General features: G+C 44.6%; 1 protein-coding gene across 2 annotated transcripts in view; it reads left to right on the forward strand.

The window, feature by feature from the left end:
* The first annotated feature begins 1993 nt into the window (after positions 1 to 1993).
* Positions 1994 to 17594, forward strand: part of PNPLA1 (patatin like phospholipase domain containing 1) — a 61822-nt gene continuing 46221 nt past the window's right edge. For both annotated transcript variants that reach the window (XM_012556465.1, XM_004379404.1), the window contains exon 1: positions 1994 to 2198. In XM_012556465.1, coding sequence (XP_012411919.1) covers positions 1994 to 2198 — 205 coding nt within the window. The remainder of the gene's footprint in view (positions 2199 to 17594) is intronic.

Consider the following 17594-nt stretch of genomic DNA (forward strand, 5'->3'; position numbering starts at 1 on the left):
TGCCATCAAGTTGCTCATAGCGACCCTATAGGACAGAGTAGAACTGCCCCATAGGGTTTCCAAGGCTGTAATCTTTAAGCAAGCAGACTGCCACATCTTTCTATCCAGGAGGGGCTGGTGGGTTCAAACCACTGACCTTTCGGTTAGTAGCCAAGCACTCAACCACTGAGCCACCAGGGCTCCTCTGGAAAGATTACAGCCTTGGAAACCCCATGGGGCAGTTCTACTTTGTCGTATAGGGTTGCTGTGCGTCAGAATCAACTCGACAGCAATGGGTTTGTGTGGTTCTCTGGTTATTTCAGATTCACCTGCCTTGTTCCCCAAGAAGCCTGTGAGTGTCTGAGTTAGTGGACGGAGCTTCCACTTCATTCTCACCCCGCCAGGCACTGGGCACAGAACTGTGCACACAGAAACACTCAGTAGAGTTGACCTCATTTCCCAGGAAGGAGGCAGTGTCTCTATGTTCCCAAAGTTGACTGGACTCCGCCCTGTCTCACCCCTGCCCTCCACCCCAGTGGTACACTATACACACACACACACACACACACACACACGCATTCATTCTCTCTCTGTGTTACATACACTTTCAGTCAAAAGCTCTCTTTCCCAACTGAGGCAATCATGTACCTGAAACAACCTACTCAAGACAGGAAACTCGTAACTGAATCCTTGGCAATGCCTTCCTTCATGGAATTCCGCTACGGATCAGGCAGGCCACCAAAGTTTGTGGGACTCCCTGGGACTAATTAAACCATTGATATCACAACCCAACAGAGAGGCTGCTTTGAGCGGGGGCTTGGTGTCTCAATTCTAATTCTGGTCCTGCCACCAGTTGGTCTCTAGGGGGAGGTGCCACATCAGTGCTATGCGACATGCCCACGCAATGAAATGTGCAGGCTGTGAGGAAGACCTCTCTTCTCCAGGACTCCATGGCACAGCACCAGAGGGGGAGCTTCCACTACAATCTGCATGATTGGTGCCCCCTGAAGCTATGTGGTGCCCACCATCCCTAGGCTCCAAAACATCTCTCTGCCCTGACCCCACTTACAAGCTGTTAGTCATTGGAGTTGAATTGTGCCATCTCAAACTTCTCATTTCAAAGCGGACAGAAGAGTGTAGGATACGAAGCCCCAAGCACTTAGGATGATCTAGTTTTCAGATAGATTTCCTCCTGAACACTTAGGAGATAGCATAAGGCTTTGGGGGCTTGGTGTGAGGGTGCTTACGAAGGGTTAAAGGGTCAGTGAAGGGCCCAGGAGAAGAGATGGTGGTGGCGGTGGGTGGGGCCCCTGAAACAAAACTTCTCTTCTTTTACAATTTTGCCTGTGGCCAGTCCTAACATAGGAATAAACAAATGTGGTAATAAGCAAACTAGCGCTTGAGTAAGAACAAATAAAAATAATTGTGTAACACATCACACATACCACAGGGGGCCTGAGAAGGTGCCCAGTGACAGGCCTTTGGTTGGTGTGGGGGGCTAGGGCCTGGAGAGTGTGTCTCCGTCATAAACCGGAAACACACATGGCCGCCTAGGCCCTGGTGGGGATGGTGAGGGAGGACACTGTCTTCCAGGTGGGAGGCACCCCACTGATAACAATCAGCTGAGTTTACGCAACTGGATGTGTGGAGACGGTTGGGTAATGCCCGCCTTCTTGGGCCTGGCCCTGCACGGGAAGCCAAGATAGTTCCTAGGTACAGTGAGGATGGGTGGAGGGTTGCGGGCTGTGCCAGTGATGGATCCAGCCAAGCAGTGAAGCCAAGGGGAGGCTCACAGCATCGGGACCCTGCTCACTCATCCGGGGCTCTTGATCGTCCTTCAGGGCTGTTTCCTGGCGAAGCTTAACAGGTCCAGGTAGAGTCGGCTGCATTCCAGGCTCCATGCCTGGCAGGGACTCCTGGCAGCAAGTCCCGACAGTGAGTGACAGGCCCAGGCTCGGCAGGCCAGCGCTGAAGAGAGGTTCCTCCCCACCACGGGAGGCCCGAGGCTGAGGAGATGGAAGAGCAGGTGTTCAAAGGGGACCCAGACACCCCTCATTCCATCTCCTTCTCAGGCAGCGGGTTCCTCTCCTTCTACCAGGCCGGGGCTGTGGACGCCCTGCGGGACCTGGCCCCCCGGATGCTGGAAACGGCCCATCGCTTCGCGGGGACATCGGCAGGTGCCGTGATTGCAGCCCTGGCCGTCTGCGGAATTGAAATGGGTAAGGCCTTTGTTTTGGGTTCCCTGAGCCCCTTGGCGGGGGGTGGGAGGTCTCAGGAAGGCTGCTTTTGGAAACCAAGCCAGCCCTTCTTGGTGGCAGGAAATGAAGAGGTGAGTGGATGGGATAGTGGGCAGGGCCCATCTGGGCAGCTGGGACATTCAAAGGTCGAGGCTCCCACGTCTCAGTCTCTGGCCCATTGCGTGCACTTCTACCCATTCTCCCTCATCTGTGAGCTGCCCTGTGTCCCAGGGCCTGGAGTGAGCTACTACTAGGTGAGATCTAAGAGGGGAAGGCAGTATCTCCCTCTCAGACATCCGGTGTCAGAAGTTACACCATAACACAGTCATATATTGGAGTTAAGTGTTGCTCCTGCCAGGCCTCCTTTAAAATGCAGATACTCTTGGGAGGGGCAACACTTTATATCTTTAACGTCTTTCTGGAGATGGATTTGTCAAATCAGCTTCCAGCTGGCTGGAGTGATGGAAACCTTGGGGCTTAGAGGAAAGAGACCGGGAAAGGGAGAAACTGGGGTGGGAGGGGGGTGGAATATGGAAGATCTCAGTTCAGTTTCTGCTCTGCTAGGCCAGGGGCTCCAGGGGAAAGACAGGCCCAGGCTGCTGACCTCAGTGGGAGAAAGCGAGATCCCATGTTCCCAGGAGCCTCAGAGAGTCTAGACCTGGTACTAGAGCTCCCCAACAACCACATGGGCTGCCTTGGGGTGTGTTTTCTTATTTGCTGAGCACCAACTCTGTGCCAGACTCTCTGTCCCAGACACTGAGGGCAAAGTCCTTGCCCCCGTGGAGCAGAAATTCTAGAGAGAGGAGACGTTCAAACAGGTAGCCTTAGAATGAAATATCTGGAAGCGATACTATCTATAAAGAAAATTACAGCAGGATAGGGACAGAGAATAATAAACCGAAACCAAACTCGTTGCCATCAAGTGGATTGCTACTCACAGCGAACCCATAGGACAGAGTAGAACTGCTCCATAAGATTTCCAAGGAGCGGCTGGTGGATTCAAACTGCCAATCTTTTGGTTAGCAGCCGAGCTCTTAACCACTACACCACCAGGGCTCCAAGAATAATAAAATGGGGCCTATTTTAGAAAGGGTGGTCAGGGAAGGCTTCTCCAAGCAAGTGAGAGAACAAGCCATTTGAAGATCTGGGGAAGAACATTCCAGATGGAGGAGTAGCAAGGAAGCTTGTGGGCTGGGGAGTCAGGGTGAGGAGGAGGGAGGTGGGAGAAAAGGTAGGAGAGGCAGGGGCAGGATCATTACATCAGTTGGGTGTGTAATCAAGGACTAGACTGTTCACTGCCCTTAATTATGACAGAAGTTCAGGGAAGAATGAGAGAAATGTGGGACCTGCTCTTTTCACTCAGCATCATGCTTACGGGCTTTATCCACATCTCTCGAGTCTAGTTCATTCATTTTAACTGGCATGTAATTTGCTGTTAACTAGCATTTACTTTATATCAGGCACTGTTCTAAGCCCTTGGCATATTAAGCTATTTATTTCTGACCTGATAACTATTATTAACCCCCTTTTACAGAAGAAGAAACTGAGTCACAGAAAGCTTAAATAACTTGCCTAAGGTCATACAAACAGCACTTGGTAATAAAGCTGAGATTTTAATCCAGTCTGGCGCTAGAGTGTACATTCTTATTCTTACCTTTTAAATTACACTGCCTCTTGGCAAAGCAATGTCAGGGGGGTGGGGGTGCTGGTTGTATGGATAGTGTGGTCTGGGAATTCTCTCTGAGCAGGTGGAATTTGCACACAGACCTGAAGGGGATATGGGAGCAAGCCACGAGAATACCAGGGGGAGAGCATTCCATGCAAAGAGAAAAGAAACTTTTGTAAGGTCCCCTCCTCAGTTACAAGCAGAACAAGGACTAAGACTATGTCTCCTGTCTTTCTTCAAGGCGCTTTACCTCTTTCTATGTAGTATTCCATTAAGACTATAGCAGGTTCATTTACCCACTCTATTGATGGACAAGGCCAATTTTTTGCTATTATAAACGACATTGCAATGTTGTTTGTGTCTCCTGTGCCCATGTGGCACCTTTCCCTAGGGCATGCAAATCATTAACTTTACTGGAACGCTGGTGACACAGTGGTTAAGAGCTCAGGCTGCTTACCCAAAGGTTGGCAGTTCGAATCCACCGGCCCCTCCTTGGAAACTCTATGGGGTGATTTGCAAATCATTAACTTTACTAGACATTGATAAATTATTCTCAAAAGTGGTTGTACCAATTTAGAGGGACCTCATACCATCAAGAAAGCAGTGCTGGGAGCAGAGCATGCCCTTTGGACCAGGGTCCCTGTGCCAAGAAGCTCCTAGTCTGGGAGAACACTGATGAGAAGGCCAAGAGAGAGAAAGCCTTCTCCTGGAGCTGACACTCTGAATTTGGACTTTTAGCCTACTTTACTGTAAGGAAATAAACTTCCCTTTGTTAAAACCAAAAAAAAAAAAAAAAAAAATAAGTGGTTGTACCAATTTAACCACTAGCAGTGTATAAGAATTCTAATTTTTTCCACGCCACCAACACTTGGTACCATGACACTTGAAAGTTTTATATCAATCTAATAAACGTGAAATTATGTCTCATTTTATTTTGCTTACTTAATCTGCATATCCTGATCATTAGTGAGGTTGAGCATCTTTTCATATATTTACTGACCACCTGTATTTCCTCTAAGGAGCCCTGGTGGCGCAGTGGCTGCTAACCAAAAGGTCGGTGGTTCAAACCCACCAGACGCTCCATGGGAGAAAGATGTGATAGTCTGCTTCCATAAGGATTTACAGCCTTGGGAACCCTGTGGGCAGTTCTACTCTTCCTATAGGGTCGCTGTGAGTCAGAATTGACTCAGTGGCAGTGGGTTTTGTTTGGTTGGTATTTCCACTTCTGTAACTTGCCTGTTCATGACCTTTTCCTATTTTTTCTACTGAGTTACCCTTTTCTCTTTAATTTGTAGGTGTTCTTCATATATTCTGTCCACTAATCAATCAGTTATAGACACTGCCACTATTGTCTCCTATTCTATGGCTTGTCTTTTCATTTTGTTTATGGTATCTTTTGTCATTTAGAAAATTTTAGTTTTAACGCAGGCAAATGTACCAAATCTTTTCCTCTTACAATTTGTGTTTTTTAATAGCTTTACTGCATTATGATAATGATTTCTTCTAAATTTTCTTTTAAAGGTTTTGAAGTTTGCTCTTTCATATTTAGGTCAATCCATCTAGAATTCATTTCGTATGTAGTTTGAGGCAGAGATCTAAATTTCTGACTGCTTTGCCGTATGACAGCCAATCACCACACACCGTGATCCCATATGACAGAGTAGAACTGCCCCATAGGGTTTTTTCTCTCTCCTGTGGAGCCGCTGGGTGGGTTTGAACTGCCAACTTTTCAGTTAATAGCCAAGCTCTTAACCATTGCACCACCAGGTTCTTTGTAGGCAGGACTTTCCTCACTCCTTTCAAATGCGACTTCTCACATATTCTAATTCCTGGATTCATGTTTGTTTGTCCTTGGATGCTCTCTTGTCTTCCATTGGCTAATTTGTCTATTTCTGCACCAATATTACACTGTCTTAATCATAAAAGTCTGATAAGGGGCTATTATATGTCTATGCCAAATCCTTTGCGTCTTTCTGTTCCCCCCACCCCCGCCTTTGCCTAATTTCTTCTTCTAATATTACCTCTATTATTCTTGGCCCTTTGTTTTTCCATGTGAAAAGCTCTCTTGAGATCTTTGGTTGAAATTACATTTTCCCATCCAGAAATACGGTCTATCTCTCTATTCATTCTGGTCATTCTGTTCTTCAATAAAGATTTTATATGTCCTTTATCAGATTTGGGGAAACCCTAGTGGCGTAGTGGTTAACAGCTACGGCTGCTAACCAAAAGGTCGGCAGTTCAAATCTACCAGGTGCTCCTTAAAACCCCTATGGGGCAGTTCTACTCTGTCCTATAGGGTTGCTATGGGTTGAAATTGACTCAACAGCAACGGATTTAGTTTATTAGATTTGTTTCTGGACGCCTTATAATTTTTGTTGCTGTGGGGAATGGAATCTTTTTTTCTATGACATTTTCTAATCTAATTGATCATTGCTGATAAAAAGTAATGTTGATGGTTTTTGTATATTGGTCTTGTATTGAGCAACCTTGTTGAACTCTTAATCGTTCTACAGCTTTATTGGCTGATCATCTCATAATTTCTGTGTAAACCATCATGCTATCTGCATACAACCACAGATTTGTCTCTTTTTAAAAAGAATTCTTAAACAAGTGGCCCCCAGGGGCTCGCTCCCTGAAGCCATATCCCCTCATTTGTCCCCAGCCTGAGGTGTTCTGCCCTGAGGTTGTGTGCTTTGTTCCAGAGAAAGCTGAGGAGCAGTCAGTCTGTCTTCTGGCGATATGTGTGCCTTCTTCTGTGATGGGGCCAGTTTAGAGTGCATGAAAATGTTTATAAAAACACTTAACACAGTGTCTGGTTTTCATTAGAGATGCAATAAATGCTCACTAATTCATTCATCTATGGGAGGAGAGATGGTCTCCATGACAACCAGTCTGGGCTCCAAAATTTCCAGTCTGGTTAGAAGTGGGGCTGGGAATTTGCCTTAATGCTGTATTTGCATAACTTTAAAAAATATCAATTTTTCTTATAAAGGAACAGAGATTGGACCAACTTAAAACCCACTCCACCTCCACTGAAGCAACTACTAGGCGTCTTTCCCCTCAAAACAACTTCACGACATGCCAGTTACTCATTCAACAAGTGTTAATTGAGCATGTGCTGGCACTGCAGAGGATACAAAGATACTATACAACATGAAACTCTGCCCTTGCCCTCCAGGAGCTTACAGTCTACTCAAACTCGAAGGCAGTTGCCAAGTCGTTATAATATAAGAAAGCTCCAGGTGAATGCTAGAAAATTTAAAAGTGTAGGAGTGCAGAGGGAGGGAGCATGGAAGTGGCAATTGAGATAATGCTTCAAAGATGAGTAGAAGTTCAACAGGTAGAGACAGGTTGAGCAGGAACCTAGGATTCTAGCAAAGACTTAGCACAGCAAAGACTTGGCAGAGGGGAAATGTGATGGCCTCCATGGAGTGGTGACTAGTGCAGGTTGACTGGTGTCAGGGGTCCATGCTAGAGTTTGAGACAGGCAGCTTCAGCTCAGCAAGAGCTGCCCAAGTTGGGAAAGGATCATCCCAGAAGAAGGGGAGCGCTTGCCCTCAGAGAGGTCACCTGCCTTGTTGCTGCTGGGGCAGTTCCTGTATCACTTAGTGTGTTGGCTGAGATGACTTCTAAACCCAGATCTCAGCACTCTTATACTGAAACCCAAAGTAAGAAATACTTTTTATATTTTGGCCCAGTGCATACACATTAAACACAAAACTAAAAGATTCATGATAGAATACTTACCATACTCTATGCTGCAATTTTGATATTTTGTATTCTCTTCTAGTCATTTAAAAAATGCTCATCACGATCAATTCTTCTCAGTCTTGTCTACACAATAGAATCACCTGGGGGAGCTTTTTAAAATTCCACTGCCCAGGCCCCTCCCCAAACTAATTAAATCAAGATCTCTGGGGCCAGGACCCAGGCATCAGTGTTTATTAAATCTCTCCAGGTGATTCCAGTGTGCAGCCAAGGTGAAAAATCAGTGCATTTTCAGAAAACTAAGATGTATTACTTCCCAAGATTCTATGAGTATATGATCAGGCAGTGGAAATGGGTCAGGAATTTCATATGTAAACCCACAAAATGCCCCCATCACAGTCCTGGAATAACTAAAATTCTGTATCTGACCATTAATGGGGAATGGCATTTTTCAGGGTAGAGAGGAACAGTTTTACTACAGTAGCTTTGTGCTTAGTTACTAATCTGTAGTGACCATGTAAAATTGGTCACTACAGACCAGTAAGTAAGCATTGCAAGCCCGTGCTTACTATCCCTGTTAGGGATTGTAAATTTGAAAAGAGGCTTTGATTCTGTAGGAAAGGGCTGTGGGGTTGGGAGAGAGACAGATGCCAGCCATACCTAGAAGCAGAATCTTTTTTTTTTTTTCTTTCTGTTTTATTTATTTTGTGTGTGTGTGCTTTAAGTGGAAGTTTACAATTCATGTTAGTTTCTCATACAAAAATTTATACACACATTGTTATGTGACCCTAGTTGCTTTCTCTATACTGTGACAGCACACTCTTCCTTTCCACCCCGGATTTCCCATGTCCATTCAACCAGCTCCTGACCCTCTCTGCCTTCTCAGCTCACCTCCGGACAGGAGCTTCCCATTTAGTCTCATGTATCTACTTGAGCTAATAAGCATACTCTTCACGAGTATCATTTTATATCCCATAGTCCAGTATAATCTTTGAAGAGTTGGCCTTGGGAATGGTTTTAGTTCTGGGCTAACAGACAGTCTGGGGGCCATATCTTCTGGGGTCCCTCCAGTCTCAGTCACACCGTTAAGTCTGGTCTTTTTACTAGAATTTGAGTCCTGCACCCCACTTTTCTCCTGCTCCACCAGAGAGTCTCTGTTGTGTTCCCTGTCAGGGCGGTCATTGGTGGTAGCCAGGCACCATCTAGTTCTTCTGGTCTCAGGCCGATGGAGTCTCTGGTTTATGTGGCTCTTTCTGTCTCTTTAGCTAATACCTTCCTTGTGTCTTTGGTGTTCTTCATTCTCCTTTGTAGAAGCAGAATCTTTGATGTGGTGAAAAAATGTGACATTGTTCACTACAGATGATCTGGTAAGCAAGGTAAGCACTGTGCTTACCTGGTGTATTGAATAATCTGCCCCTGACTTCAGGCTGCATTGTTGTTCTGAGTTGCCATCAAATCGATTCTGATTCATGGTGACCACATGTGTGCAGAAATTGACTCGACGGCAGCGAGTTTGGTTTCTTGGTTTGGCCGTCCAACCTCTTGGCTAATAATCAAACACTTAATCATTTGCACCACCTATTAATGCTTCAGGCTGCATTATTTTCCATGAATTCCTCCAGCTGGGCCATAAATGAGGACAACTGGCCCTGGTTAAAGAACTGGTCTTCATCCCTTCCCTTTAGCCCGTTCCCACACCCAAACCACTTTTCAGAGAAATGAGTAGAGGCTCGTGCCTCTCCCAGTGGTTTTTGTTCTTCTCTTATTTTTTTTAACAGCTTTATTGAGATGTAATTTACATACTACACATTTCACCCATTTAAAGTGTATAATTCAATGACTTTTAGTATACTCACAGAGTTGTACATCCATCATCACCATCAATTTTAGGATATTTTAATTATCCCAAAAAGAAAACACACCTGTTAGCTGTCACCCTTCAATCTTCCATCCCTTCCAACCCCTGGCAACCATAATCTACTTCCTGTCTCTATAAATTTGCCTATGTATTGGTTTCCTATGGAACGTAGCTCTATTCTGAAACACGTGGAGTCGCCATGAGTCAGAATCGACTCAACAACAACTTGTTTAATTTTGTTTTTTTATTAATTTCCTAGGGCTGCTGTAACAAAGTACCACAAATTCGGGGTGGGGGTGGGGGTGCTTATAAGAACAGAAGTTTATCGTCTTATAGTTTTAGAAGCTAGTAGTCTGATCAAGAGGGTCGGCAGGGCCGTGTTCTCTCCAAAGGCCCTAGGGGAAAGGCCTTTCTGGACTCTTCTGGCTTCTGGTAGCCCCAGGTGTTCATTGGTTTGCAGCTGCAGCATAACTCTGTGGTCACGTGGTTGTTTTTCCTCTCTCTCCATGTCTCTTCTCTTTGATCAGCGGCCACTCAGATTGGATTAGGACCCACCCTTTTCTGGTATGATCTAATTGATAAAGTCTTCAAAGACTATTTTTCCAAACAAGGTCACATTCACAGGTGCCAGGGGTTAGGACTTCAACATATGTTTTTGAGGGACACAATTCAATCCATAACAGCCTATTTTGGACATCTCTTGTAAGTGGAATCATACAATATGTGGTCCTTTGTGACCGACTTCTTTCGCTTAGCATAATGTTTTCTAGGTTTGTTCAAGTTGTAGCGTGTATCAGTAACATTCCATTTTATGGCTGAATGACATTCCTGCGTGTGGATATACCACATTTTATTTATCCATTTGTCAGTTGATGGACGTGTTTGGTTATTTTGTGATAGTCAAAAAGTAGTAATTCTGCTATGAACATTCATGTTTTTTTTTTTTTTAACTTTTTAATACGGAAAAATTTCCAAACTATTAGAGAGAATAATCCAAAGAACCCCCATGTACCCATCATCCAACTTCAACATTTATCAGCTTTTATCCATGGTGTTTCATCTATACACTCCCCACTCAGCTTTGTCTTGTTTTTTTTTCACATTTTTTATTTTGAAATAATTTTGGACTCATGTTAAATTTGCATGTATCCTTCATCCCAATTTAGTTTTTTGTGGGTTTTTTTACATACATGTATAAAACAAAGAATTGCCATTTTAGTCATTTTAAGCATACAATTCAGTGGCATTGGCTACATTCAATGTGTTGTGCAAACATTACTGCTATCCATAAAATCACCCCAGCCCCAGTAACTACTAATAAACTTTTGTCTCTATGCATTTGCCTACTCTAGATATTTCATGTAAGTGGAATCTTGCAATATTTGTCACTTATTTCATTTAGCATAATGTTTTCAAGTTTCATCCATGTCATAGCATGTATCGGAGCTTCATGTCTCTTTCTGGCTAAATAATATTCCATTACATGTTATATACCACATCTTGTTTATCCATTCATCTGTTGATGGACACTTGGGTTGTTTACACCTTTTGGCTACTGTGAATAATGCTTCCCTGAATTGTAAATGCAAGACCAATCACCAGGTTGTGATGTCAAGGGAGCATGACCTCTGACCTGGAACAGAATCCTAAATTCCCCTTGGCCAAGGGTAATGTGAATATGTGCCAAGAAGGTTTGGAGAAGTGAGAGCTCTGCCTCTAACTTTAGTGGGACTTCTCAGGAAACAGACCCCGAGGTGCAGATCTGGGGGCAGAGGTTTGTGCGGGAGTGAGGGCAGCAGGAGGGGCTGAAGTAGAAGATGAACTGGGATGTAGTCATAACAGAGGCTTCAGCCCGTCCCACTGGAGCTCTGGGCTGGGTTGGCTCTGCAGTACTACCTTTTACACCTGCACACGGCCAGCCACTGGATGCCGGCTGCCCTCCAGGAGAGAGCACTACCTTGGCGGAGGGCCCTTCCTGGGGAGGCGCTCAGCCCTGAACCATCAGCAGGCTGCCCTCCTGGCAGCTGGGGGAGTGAGTGCCTCAGTCCTGCATGTGGGCCTGGGCAGAGCACCACTGCACCCATGACACGCCCTGCCTAGAATAACCTCTACTCTCCGGGGGGTACTACCTTCTCCCAAGACACCATCCCATGTACCCCACTCAGATCTCTCCTTTCTGTGATCTCTAGTTTGTCCATAGAATCCTTCCACCAATTCTAGCTCTTGATTTTATACTGTCTTACTCGTTTCAGAAGTTGTGTCTCATTGCATCAGCCAGATTGGTTGACAGTCTGAAGTCTTGTGGGTCCCTTGGCACCCGCAAACTGCTGGTCAAACAAGAGCTACTCGAAAAACTCCTGAGGATTGCTGGCTGATGGCAGGCTTGACACTGAATGCGCGTCTGTAATTTCTATTTTGGAGTTTACCTGGCTCCTGGATAATTTTCTGCAGTTATGGATGTGACTTATAATACTAGAATGTCATAGAAGGAAGGTCAGCAAGTCCAGGGCCCTCATTTTAGAGATGATGTATTTAGACCCTGGGAGAGAAAGTGACTAACTGGAGGTGAGCCTACCTAGGCCAGTGGTTTCCAAACTGAGTTCTGAGGGGCTTCAGGCCTCTGCGGAAGGGGAGGAGAAGCTGGGTCTTCCCCGGCTTCAATTTCAGTGGCACAGCCCCACTGTTGTCCAACTTACAGACAGGGATCTTTCTAAAATTCCATTTAAAGAAAATGTTCTAGCAATTTTGTTTTGTATCATTCTCTAGCCATTTTTTAAAAATAATATTTTATTGTGTTTTCCATGAAAGTTTACACAGCATATTAGATTCCCATTTGTGGTGCAGAGAATTACTTAACATGGCCCTTTTAGCCATAGTCTTTGTAACTCCCACCAAATGACTGGATGGGACTATGCAGATGAGGTGCTTGTGGCCCATCAAGGGGATTTGATAGCTTGCTAATAATACAAATATGGTGCATGGCACACTTGTGTTGGTGGGACCATGCAAATAAGGTGTATGGAACCCTAATGAAGGGATCAGTCAGTTTTGCCATCCCAGTAGGCTTAAAGTAAGCCATCTCAGGGGCAGAAAGAGAAGACCTCACTACAATCAAAAAAGAAGAGCCAGGAGGAGAGTGTGTTCTTTGGACCCGGGGTCCCTGCACTAAGAGCCTCCTAGACTCAGGAGACAGAGAGAGCTGTAACACGGAAGACAGTGACAGTGAGAGACAGTGAAAAGCAGCAGCAGAGAAATGGCAGAACCAAGAGACCAGCAGGAAACGGCCCGGTGGGCATCCTGGCCTACGGAGAGAGATAGCTGAACGCCTTTGGCCAGGAGGCTTGCTGGTAGAGTAGGGTGCCTCCAGGCACTTAATGGCGGAGCTAAAGAACTTCGTAACACTTGCCTGAGTGGGGTGGAGGCTGGGCTGGCCCAAGAGGCCCAAGGGCAAGAGGCTTGCCTGCAGGCGTGGCTGAGAAGAGGCTGTCCTGATCGAAGGACTGTATCCTGAGTCCTTCCTGATCCTAAATTGTAACCTGCTACTTCCCTAATAAACCCCATAATTGTGAGTATTGTCTGTGAGTTCTGTGTGGCCATTGTAACAAATTATCGAACTTAGCAGAGAAGTAGAGAGTGCCATGGAAGGGAAGGTTGGTGTCAGAATTGGTAAAAAGGTTGGAGGGTGGAGGCATATCTGACCTCTGCCTCATAGGAATCAGCCTTGGGCTGTTGATCTTGAGTCTCCTTCCCCTTTGTGAAGTTACAGGAGGTCAGATGCCCCCACCATGCCATTTTTACACCATTCAACAATTTCTACACAATTTGTTCAATGACATTGGTTACATTTTTCACAGTGTGTCAACTTTCTCATTATTTCTGTTCAGGTTGTTCCATTTCCGGTAATCTATTTTCTCTGCCCCCTTGCCTTCTCATCTTTGCTTTAGAGTAAATGTTGACCATTTAGTCTTATATAGGTGATTTTTTAAAGGTTCACAGTACTTGAGAGTGATATTGATTATTTTATCGTAACAATCTGTTATTTAGCTAAAAGATGACCTCATGGCATAGTTTTGGTTCAAGGTTTAAGGAGTATCTCAGGGCGATAGTCTCAGGGAGTCCTCCAGTCTCAAACAGTCTAGTAAGTCTTGACTTTTTAAGAATTTGAGTTCTGTTCCACATTTTGCTCCGATTCTATCAGGATGCATCTACTGTGTTACTGATCAGAAAGGTCTGTAGTAGTCATCAGGCACTATCTAGTTCTTCTGGTCTCAGGGTAGATGAAGTCATGGTTCGTGTAGACTATTAGTCCCGTAGACTAGTTTCTTCTCTGAGTCTTTGATTTCCTTCTTTCTCTTTTACTCTGGATGCGTAGAGACCAATAGTTGTATCTTAGATGGCTCCAGCCATTTTTTTAAGTTTAAAAACCACTGTTTGAGACTCATCTCCTTAATGTACAGACAAAGGGGCTGAGGACCAGACTCACTGCTCCTTCTTGCTGAATTTGATGCTAAAACAGACCATTCATCCATTCATTAAACATTTATTCAAGTGTTCTGGGACCCGAGGATACAGCAGGGGACAAAAAAGACTAGCGTCTGCCCTCATGGAGCTGACATTCTAGTGGTGAAAAGAGGCCATAATTAAATAAACTTACAGAAATAGGTCAGCATATGGGCTCAAGGGAGAATAGGACAAAGCAGGATAAAGGTGTGGTGGGAGTCACTGGGTGCTGCAAACAGTTAATGCACTCAGCTGCTAACTGAAATGTTGGAGGTTCGAGTCCACCCAGAGGCACCTTGGAAGAAAAGCCTGGAGATCTACTTCTGCAAAATCAACCATTAAGAACCCTGTGGAACACAGGTCTACTCTGACACACATGGGGTCTCCATGAGTCAGAGTTGACTCAACGGCAACTGGTTTGGTTTTGGCTTTTAGGTACCAGAAAGTTATTAAATTTTTGAATTGGAAATACATTTACATGGTTGGACATTCCGAAGTTAAACAAGTGTTGTCAATGACTCCATGGCAACTGGTTGACGGTGTGGTGGTGAATGATGCAAGGGTGCAGATTTAGATGTGCTGGCCAGGGAAGACCTGGGGAAGAGTGGCTGAGAGATCAGCAGGTACAGCAGCCTTGTGACTCAGTGTGCTTGCATTATCAGAAAGGAAGGCAGCTTGTCCTTCTGGATAGGAAATGGGTTTCAAAACGACCTTGGAAAGTACATGAGAAGGACAGAGGACCAGCGGGGGGCCCCCACCCCACGAACATAGGCACAGAAGGACCCAGCACAATTCCTCCCATGGAGACTGAGTGGACAGGGGCCACAACAGGTGTTTCGATCTGCCCCCTACACCTGGGTCCAGTGCTGCCTCAGGCAGCTCATGCCATCCCAGTGACCAACCTCCTGGGGCCCTGGAGCCAAGGGTGGCTGATGCTATTGTCATTGGCAGGTGGCCAAAGTATGTTCTGGGCAGCAGGCCCACTGGGGCTTCTGGGGCTGCCACTGGGAGGACAAGGCTACCTCTGTGAGAACGTTGGCTCTAGTAATTCTTTTCCTCGGTCACCTGTGTGCCTTTCTGTTTTTGTCACTCTGTGGAGGAACGAGACACTGCCAGGGTTGGTGGAGAATGGAGATCCCAGGAAGAAGGGGGACTGGGCTGGAGTCCCAGCTCAGTTCCTTCTTCATTTCTTCCTTTTTTTCTTTCTTGTGATTTCAACCATATCTTATCATTTTGCTTTGTTTTATTGTATACCTGGCACTGTTTTTGTTCCTGAAGCTGGAGATACTCCTTGTTAGCTCAGCCCACCATATGCCAGAGCTGGAAATCTCTCCAGACTTCTTTAAGACATGAATGAGAACCTCCATTTTCTCCTGTTGTAGGGGTGTGTGTATGTGTGTGTGTGTGTGTGTGTGTGTGTGTGCGCGCGGGTGCGCATGCTGCCCAAATGTAGGTTGGAGTTCAATCCTAACTCTGTTGGGTGCACTTTCATAAAAAATGCCTTCATTAAAAATCATTCCCAGAGATGTTTATCTGCCTGAGATGGTAGTATTTTCTGTAAAATATACTCTCCTCTGACTCACATCTTAGTGTCGTGTTAACAGTAACCAGTTGCTGTCAAGTTTATTCTGATTCATGGTGACCCCGTGTGTGTCAAGGTAGAACTGTGCTCCATAGGGTTTTCAATGACTGATTTTTTGGGAAGCAGATTGCCAGGCCTTTCTTCCAAGGCACTTCTGGGTGAACTCAAACCTCTAACCTTTGGGTTAGCAGCCAAGCTTGTTAATCATTTGCACCACCTAGGGACTCCTATGCTAATAATAAAAAGTTGCCATCAAGTAGATCCTGACTCATGACGACCACATGTGTTACAGAATATAACTGAGCTCCATAGGGCTTTCTTGGCTGTAATCTTTATGGAAACAGATTGCCAAACCTTTCTTCTGTGGTGCCCTTGGGTGGGTTTGAACCACCAACCTTTCAGTTAGTAATCAAATGCAAACCATTTGCACCACCCAGGGACCTAAGCTAGTAATAGCTAGTATTTATCAAGCTCTTAGAACTGTGCCAGGCCCTGTGCTAAACACTTTACATGCATCATTCCCTCACAACCCAAAGAAGTAGATACTTTCTTTATCCCCATTTTACAAATGAGGATACAGGGGTTTAGAGAGATTAAATAGCCTGCCTGTGTTTATACAATAGAGCCAAGACTGGGATCTCTCTTAATATCTTCATTCTACCTTCTTCCTAATCATGATTTCAGAAGTTACTTTGCAAACAACATGAGAGCCTTTTTGCCAAACTCTATGGGCCAAGTAATCATTTATACATTGGTTAAGAAAGTGAGATCAAATGACATGGTGTATACAAAAAGTTCTTTTTATAAAATGCTATAGAAATGATGTCTTTGAGTGGTTGCGGTTGTAATTCCCACTACCATGTTAGAATTCACTCAAAGTAACTGAGGTTTATATGTTTAGATCTCTCCAACCAAATGGATAAGGACTTGTTTTACCTAAACAACCCTTTGGACTCTTAAATGGAAGAACATTGAATGGAAAATCTGATATAACTGAATGTGTTGCTTACACTGTGCAAGACATCCAACTATTTGGAAATGACTGCATAATCAAAGCAACTCATGTAGGTAACAGATATTGATCCGATCCTCCCAATACCAGCAAGCGCTAATTGAGCCAAGCGCCAGGCACTGTATGTCTAACAGCCTTGGTCAATCTGTTGTTTTGTTTTTTAACGAACTTTTTATTTTAGGATAATATTAGATTTATAGAAAGTTGCTGAAATAGTATACAGAGTTCTCGAATACCCTTCTCTCCATTTCCCCTAATGTTAACATCTTACATAACCATGGTACATTTGTCAACACCAAGACATCAACACTGGTACATTACTGTTAACTAAACTGCAGACTTTATTCAGATTTCACCAATTTTTCTACTAATGTCTTTTTCCTGTCCTAGGATTCAATTCAGGATCCAATCTGGAATCCCACATTGCATTTGGTGGAGCCATTTTAAAACCATCTCACTTAGTGTTAAAATAGCATTTCCTTTGGCTCACTTTGGGATCAAACTCTGCAAAGACTGTTGAGCTCCATTTCCCGTGTAGAAAACAGGCAAACAAGTAATAAACAAAAACCCCAGACTGGTTGAGTTCCCATCCTAGTAAGGAGTTGACTCATCAATTCTGAGGGTAACCCAACTCTGTCCTCGAGAAACCACCACATAAAGAAGCCATCTCCTACTCAGCCCCAGCTCAAGGTCTTATGTCCATTGGGAGCAAGAGTTAGGGCCAGGCATAACAGACTGAATTGCTCTGTGGTTTGCCCCACCACAACCTCAGGTCTCTGCATGAGTCATTGTGAAATTCCACCTTCCTGAGCACCAGTTGGAAAGATTTCTGTCAGCTCAGTAGTGTCAAAAACCCTCTTGATCTCCTCCATCACTTCAATCATTCATTCATTCAGTTTTCACTCATTCATCATTAATTTATTCAACAAACATTTATTGAGTTCCTACAGTGTTCCATGTACTGGGGGGTATAATGGGAAATAAAACTGAAATAGTCCCTGCGCATTGAACATTAAATAATTCATTTCCATTTTTTTTTTTTTTTTATTTTT

The sequence above is a fragment of the Trichechus manatus genome, unplaced genomic scaffold (assembly GCF_000243295.1).
Source record: "Trichechus manatus latirostris isolate Lorelei unplaced genomic scaffold, TriManLat1.0 scaffold00065, whole genome shotgun sequence".
Classification (NCBI taxonomy): Eukaryota; Metazoa; Chordata; class Mammalia; order Sirenia; family Trichechidae; genus Trichechus; species Trichechus manatus.